Source organism: Limulus polyphemus, unplaced genomic scaffold (genome assembly GCF_000517525.1).
Source record: "Limulus polyphemus unplaced genomic scaffold, Limulus_polyphemus-2.1.2 Scaffold10621, whole genome shotgun sequence".
Lineage (NCBI taxonomy): Eukaryota > Metazoa > Arthropoda > Merostomata > Xiphosura > Limulidae > Limulus > Limulus polyphemus.
Genome location: NW_013676231.1, coordinates 7,322 through 15,079, shown reverse-complemented (window position 1 = coordinate 15,079; position 7,758 = coordinate 7,322). Strand labels below are relative to the sequence as shown.

General features: G+C 32.5%; 1 protein-coding gene across 2 annotated transcripts in view; it reads left to right on the top strand.

Moving 5' to 3' along the window:
* The window catches only part of LOC111083673 (probable tubulin polyglutamylase TTLL1), a 6,124-nt gene extending 1,064 nt beyond the window's left edge, over positions 1-5,060 (top strand). For both annotated transcript variants that reach the window (XR_002609174.1, XM_022380323.1), the window contains exons 2-3: positions 457-577; positions 4,981-5,060. Coding sequence is in view for 1 of the 2 variants with exons in the window: in XM_022380323.1 (XP_022236031.1) it covers positions 457-577; positions 4,981-5,050 (191 nt within the window). In the remaining variant the exon portion in view is untranslated. The remainder of the gene's footprint in view (positions 1-456; positions 578-4,980) is intronic.
* The last annotated feature ends 2,698 nt before the right edge of the window (positions 5,061-7,758 follow it).

The window sequence follows — 7,758 nt, the reverse complement described above, 5'->3', positions numbered from 1 at the left end:
AAAATGGCAGGTAGGCTAGATCCAGTGACAATATGAAGCCTTAGATTCAGATACTGAGATAGACTTACAGTTCCAGATTTCTAAATAATGTAACTAGAAGAATGTGTGTTTTGGATCTGAATGCTATATTATGGATTATATAAATCCATGGATTACAGATTTGGGATTCTATGTAATCATTTTCTTAGACATATTTTTTATGTTGACATATAAGCTGGCATGATCATTTGATTGTTTCAATGTTCATAGCAAGTAATGCATTTTGTTTTATTGTGGTAAGATTTATGTTAACCATGTAATAATTGTTCTCAATCTTTGTAACTAATAAACAATTAAAAACACCAGAAACTTAAACAACATTAATATCCTTATTGCTATTACATTTTATATGAAACTGGCAGTGTGTTAAAAGGGTGAAAAAAAATTTATTCTGTGTATTAAATATTTATTTTGTAGATGAAATGAATCATCACCAGTTCACATATTGCTGTGATCAAGATAGGTCAGTTTTGATTTCCAATTTTGAAAAGCAGGGATGGTTTCCAGTTGGTCCAGAAGAAGACTGGAATTTGTATTGGTATGATTTATTAATTTGGTCATTAAAATAAGTATAAGCTACTTTCCTATGATCATGTACATACTGAAATATAGTTATATAAAACACTTATAACCTACTGACTATAGAAAGTTCACAAAATTGGCTACAGGCAATGTTTTTCTCAGTATAAAAAACTCAACATAGTCTTCTTCATAAACTTACATATCTAGATTACAGAATTAAATTAAAACAGGTTGATCAATTGATATGTATGCATATATTTGTATAATAAATGCACAAAAAATCTGAATAATTTGAAGATCTTAAGTATGTCATCATTACCCAATCTTCTCGAACTAGTTATTATACCAGCTGCCTTATCTGAACCTTCTGAAGTGGAAAGTTTCTTTCCTGTAATAACAAATTCACTGAACATAGACTCCAAATGTGGTCTTAACAAGAAGCCATAAAAAACAATGAAAAAGCATTTTTTATTACTTTTAAGCTTAAAATTTTTATAATGTTGTATATATATATTCACTCTGTCACCATTGCTAAACCTGAAATTATAGATTTCTGGCTTTTCTCACTGTCAATGCTTACAAATTTTTATTCCTTCCCAGAACAATTATTTCTCTCTTTTTCCATGTTCTTATCTCAAATTAATCAGTTTTTTGCTTGTCAACATTGAAACACCTCCTTTATAAGTTCACTGTCACTTACAGGATTTTTTTTAGACTTATCTATAACTTTGGATATGTGTATTGTTATCAAATTTAGATAGCAATGTTTTGGCAATATCAGTGAGGTAATTAATGAACATGTCTTAAAAACATTTATAAAAGACTAGTTTTAACATTTTTATGTATTTGACCGTATGATTCACTTTTTCTGATTCATATGCCTGTGAAAGTTATGATAGTCAACACTTATAATGTTGCCCATGTCTAAACAAACAAAAGTTTTGTTTAAAATATGAACAAGTTAGTAAAGGAGAGGAAATAAAATTGGTAAAATAATGCTGAATTGTAATATATTTGAGTTTCAGGATTGTTTAGTTGGTATTTAATAAGGGATTTTGCTGTTCATTCAATCCATACACATTTTGAGCAAATCATACTTTCACTCATAAAAAAATAACTTCTTTTAATGTACCCTTGAATATCAGAGGAATGATCCCTTTACTTTACTTGTGAGAACTGTGAGGATGACCAGATGCTCTTCTTTGTGATTTTCTGGCCATCATCTGACTGAGATGTCCTTAACATTGTAAACACAGCATTGCAGGTGTTCACAGGCCCCTGAAACTTTGACTAGCAGTAGGCCTCTTCTCTAGGATGGCAGAACGACAAGGTATGCTTGTCAGCTTGTCCATTATCTCTGCTCAACCCCAGGCTCATCTTTGATCTATGGCTATCTTGGCAGTTATATCTCCCAGTTTGTGGAGATTCACCAATGCCTTATGATCCATTTACTTTGAAGTTTGGTACCTGCCTTTTCACCTTCTGGTGAGATAGCTCCTGTTGGTAGATTTCATCCACTAGTGACATCTCCAGTCTCTGTTAGCTCTTTCTGGTTGAAGCTGACTGGTATATGTCTGGGAGTTCTATACAAACAGCTCCACTCAATCTCAGACTCATAGATGCCACACCACCTAAGCAATGTTCAGTCACCTATGTTTCCCTCGTACTGAGGCAGATCCTTGGGGGAAGTGCACTGACAGCTCTTCCTCCTGAGTCACTGGCTGTAGCAAGATACAGGTTATTGACGTACGTGGCATCTGCAAAAGTCCTGCATTCAGGAAAGGACTTCTCCTGGACCTGAAAAATATCTTAGACACCTATCTCTTGTTTGTAGCTGGATCTTCCTCTTGGTCATAATTCCTTTTGGTTTTGGAAAATGTCATTTCCTTTAACTAAGAAACCTTTTTATACTTAAAGAATAAGAGTTCAAGTAAAGGTCAGTACACTTTTCATCAAACTCTGCAATACAATATCCTATTGTCACAACACCAACATTTTTTCTTTCCAATCTACTCTGTGGTTTATCTAGGTAAACTGAATTAACTTAGAGTAATGAATAAGCCCACTTAATAATAAGAATTTCAGTCAATATAATTGTTACAGATTAATGCTAATTCTTTGAATAACTTGGTTGTCAGAATGAATGAAATGAAGAGACTGGATGCAAAGGGAAACACGAACAGTTTTTGTTGTAGCAGAATTAAAACAAAAACAATGTGTATACTTGCTTTTAATTACATGAGACAATCCCTTATACTGATCCTATGTATTCAACTGTTTAAGCTGAAAATATCTACCAGACAGACAAGTTCAGGATTCATTTAATTTACAAGGAATGTTGCATTTACCCAGAGCGACTAGCTCTACACATGTGACTGACCGTTTTCATTCAAGATAAACTTTGAGATATTACCATTGAAGGACACTGCTGTTGACATCCTTCCTTAACTGTTAGTCAAGATGTATAAGATCCTTAATACTTAACTTTTAGTCAAGATATATAAGATCCTTAATACTTAACTTTTAGTCAAGATGTATGAGATCATTAATACTTAACTGTTAGTGTATAAGATTGTTAATATTTAACTGTTAGTGTATGAGATTATTGATATTTAACTGTTAGTGTATGAGATTGTTGATATTTAACTGTTAGTGTATGAGATTATTGATACTTAACTGTTAGTGTATGAGATTGTTGATATTTAACTGTTAGTGTATGAGATTGTTAATACTTAACTGTTAGACGAGATGTGTGTTATCATTAATATTTAACTGTTAGACGAGATGTGTGTTATCATTAATACTTAACTTTAGGGCTGGGCAGTTAATGCAATTAATAGATGTAATTTAATGTCCATGAGCACTGATTACATAGATTAATGTAATGTAAAATACCTGACTAATCAAAATTATGATTAAATCAATTAATGTCACAAAAATAATCATTTAATGTTTTTGATTATTCCAACTATCCACTAATCAAAATATTGCCATTATGATTTTTCATTAATTCAAGTTTGTTCAATTATTATGACTCAAGTAATTGATGGAGGTTTTCCAATTATTACTATGTTCAGTTATTTCTACTTATCCAACTAAACTTTTTCCAGCCATCTTGTGATAAATAACCAATTACTTGAACATAATCAGATAATTGACCAGATAATTACAAATTCAACTAATTGGCTAATTCTACTTCACTGTTAACCAAGTTGTTTGAGAGCATTAATATAACTGGATGTTGTTTAGTTTACAAAATGAACTTTATAGTATAGTATTTATAGAAGAAAGTGATTGGACCAGATCTTAATATTTAGGTTGTTAATGCTGTAAAGTCACTTATTTTTCTCTCAGACAAAGATTAGGGTTTAATTCCAGGTCTGAGTGTTGTATTTCATCCACCATTTAACACCTCACAGTGTTAGATGGGTTAAGGGATTATATAGAGGATTCAACATGGGTTTTAAATTATTCACCAGTGAAGAAATACATTCTTACTAGAGTTAGCACAGACAACAAATGAAAATATCTACAGCTTGAGGTAATTCCTGAGAGTGTTAATCTCAGTTTCTGGTCTGTTTTAATGTTTCATCCACTCTAGAACACCTCAGAATCTCTAGTGTTTTAAATGTTTGTGTTAGTTATGATATCTTGTGAAGTCTAGAACGATTTGTGATCTTCAGAAAATAGTACAAAGAAATCAGAGGTCTCTATCATATTGATCCCTTGGATAATCTAATACACTTCAATAATATCACCTCTTAATCTTTTTAGCTCAAGTTCTTAAGCTATCCCTGTAAGATAACCCTCCTATCTTTGGAATCATCTTAGTAGCCCTTCTATGAACCCTTTCCAACAAGTCAAGAAAATAGCTATTTTATCTGTGTATTTAATTCTTCATATTGTAGTAATTCATTACATTGAAGGTTATACTGTTTATTAGTGTGGGAAAGTCTGAACATAATGCTTGGAAAAGAACAGGCTCATTTTATTTTTATAAATGTCGACTTTTTTAGTTGAAACAGAAAGTAACAGTATTTATTCATGTTCTAAAACTGAGTAATTGTTCAAGTACAGCTACACATGTAAAATTCCACATGTCTTAACTGCTTTTATTTGTTATTGTGTGATCTAAATTTGAGGTCAAGAAGAGTCAGCTTTATCTTACCATAAATAACATAAACAGTATTGATTATAAGTAACTACCATTTAGAGTTTAATATTTATATTAAGTTTTATAACATCACAAAGTTTGTTTCATTGTTTCATTGAATTTAATATTTTCTGTTAAACTTAACTGAGTGTGAGATTTGGAACTGAAAGTTGATTAAAACTGAGTGTTTATTTGTTTTTTGTAGTATAAATTTCATTAAAATGTGCATGTTAAGAAAGCCTGTCTCTTAAATTGTCTTTCTGCAGGGCATCAGTACAGACTGTGAGAGCTATCTTCAGTGTTGAGAGTGGATTTAGACTGTCTGATTCACAGTAGGTGTTAATATTCATATTTGTGTGGTAACTAAAGTTAGCTACTTCAGAATTACTGAAATAAACAAATTCTATACATTTGAATTAATGGCAATAATTTTATTTGCATATTACGTATAATTTTGTTAGTTTTTGAAATAATTTCACTGGACAATAAAAAATTTGCTACTATACAAAACTCAAGTGATTTGGGGTAATTTGATGGTGCTGATTTAAAAAAAATTAGTCAGAATTTGTCCATCACCTCTAGATTTTGAGTTATTGTGATATCTCAATATTTTATCAGCACTATATGAAATACCATGCAATCAACTCAGTGCAATACATTTATGCTGTGAAATTAAGTTTATTTGAACAGTTTAATGGGTAAAAGACATACATTTTTAATAATTTCAAATAATGACTGTATTGTATTGTATTGGTGGGAGATTTGAAATTTATTGTTCATTTTAGCTATTTGTTCTTGATATAATTTTAGTGAATTGCACCACTTTTGCTTCATTCCCTCGCTCACCTGCTCTGCCCGGGAATCATGAAACTCTTACGTGCTCAGTTTGGTAGAATATTCAAGGAGTCTCTGAACTGAGCATAAAAGGGGCAGAGTAAAACTCTTCTCTCTCAGTTGCCTCTCTCTCACTCAGTTGGTCACTTTGCCTCGCTCTGTGCATAGTGAAAAAAAAATTCTGATCTTCTTCCTCGCATCATACACACAATATAGTCATATTATGCAAAACTTTGTTTTTTTAAATCTTTTAAACTCTAGTTCTGTATAACATGAATTCTTTTATATTTTTTTTATAAAATCATTTGAAATGCTGGCTGCCTCCAGTTCAACTAAAGTCTGAAAGTGCAAAACTTACCCAAACAGTTTCTGCTAGGTTTGTGGAAAATATATTACAGTTTCACAAATGAAAAACATTACACACAAGGTAAAAGTAGGTTACTATTACTATTTTGGGTGTAAAATTGGTGACTAAGAAAAACAGAGGGCTCCACATCTGGCTTGACACAGTGGCTGAATAAGAAGAGAGCAAGTATACCATTTGCAGTTCCCATGATATAGTGTGAGCCCAAAGATCATCTAACTGATTTATTTTTGCACAACTAATATTTTTGGATATTCAGGCAAAACTAAACAATACATTAAATATCCAGATATTACATCTACAATGCAACCAGTACCTCTTGGGGATGGTCTTCCAGTGCCACATCCACCAGCAAATTGGGAAAAAGAAGAGTTATTTTGCAAAGAAAACAATGAATCATCAAATCATCTCCTCTTCATTTAATAATTCTATTCCTGTGGCACCTCAGCATAAAATGCCTCACCTGATCACACAAGAACAGCTAAATGATCTGATTCATGGCTCGTCTCTATCAAAGCAGCATGGGAAACTTCTTGGCTCTTGTTTACAGTAATGGAATTTATTAGCTCCAGGAACAAAAGTTTCAAGTTGCAGGAAGTTACCATCAAAGTCTTGCTTCTCACTATAACATGCAAGATACTTTGTATTTCTGTATAAATGTTGGTACACTAATGGAAGAATTAGGTACTGAACATCATCCTCAAGAAAGGAGACTTTTTATCAACTCATCTAAAGTTAGTCTGAAAGCTGTACTTTTACACAATAGAACCACAAAGCCATCAATTCCTGTTACTCGTACTATGAACATGGAAGAGACTTATCAAAACATGTAGCAAAATATATTTGAGGCCATCAAATATGATCACTATAGTTATTACACTCCTGCTAGGCCTGCAGCGTGGGTATGCCAAGCATTGTTGCTTTATGTGTCTCTGGGACAGCCAAGACGATAAAAATCATATTAAAAAGAATGAATGGTCAGTGAGAGGGAATTACATACAAGGGAAACAGAATATCAACCTTTAGTGAATCCTCAAAATGTGTTTCTGACCCCACTTCATATTAAACTGGGACTCGTGAAGGCTTTTGTAAAAGGAATGAACAAAAATGGTAATGGTTTCAGATATCTGTTGACAAGTTTCCAAAAATCAGTGAAGCAAAAATGAAAGGGGGTATCTTTGTTGGGCCACAGATTTGGGAAGTGCTGATGGATGATGATTTTGAAACAGTACTCATTCAGAAAGAACTTGCTGCCTAGAAATCATTCAAACTAATTGTCATAAAATGTCTTAGGTAATCACAGAGATGAAAACTGTGCTGTGAGTTGTTGAGAACTATAGGACAATGGGATCTAGGATGTCACCAAAGATGCACTTCTTATACTCCCATTTAGACCTTTTTCCAAATGATCTAAGATATTTCTACAATGGAACAATGAAATCTAGGACGATGGAATCCTGTGATAATGTTAGTTCTTACAGTGTGAGACTGAGAACATACACAGAAGGTGCAATAGGTCAAGCAGATATTTTATAACAAAAATTAATACCATGACAAACGTTTTGCCTGAATGTATTTTCAGTATATAATTTTATTTTAGTCATTGCTTTTTTAAACGGGTCTTGCTATCATGTATTGTTTTTGAACATTCTTAACATGTTCACTGCTACATAATAAATCAAGTATACAAAAATTAAACATACAAGAGATACCAAGGAGCAGTCATAGTGGCCCAAACTCATATGTTGCAAGAGAAATTTGACTTGGAAACATAATTGTCTGTGACCCACCGGTGTGTCATGCAGTCCATAACTTAAAGTCGGTTTTGACCCACCAGTGGGGCACA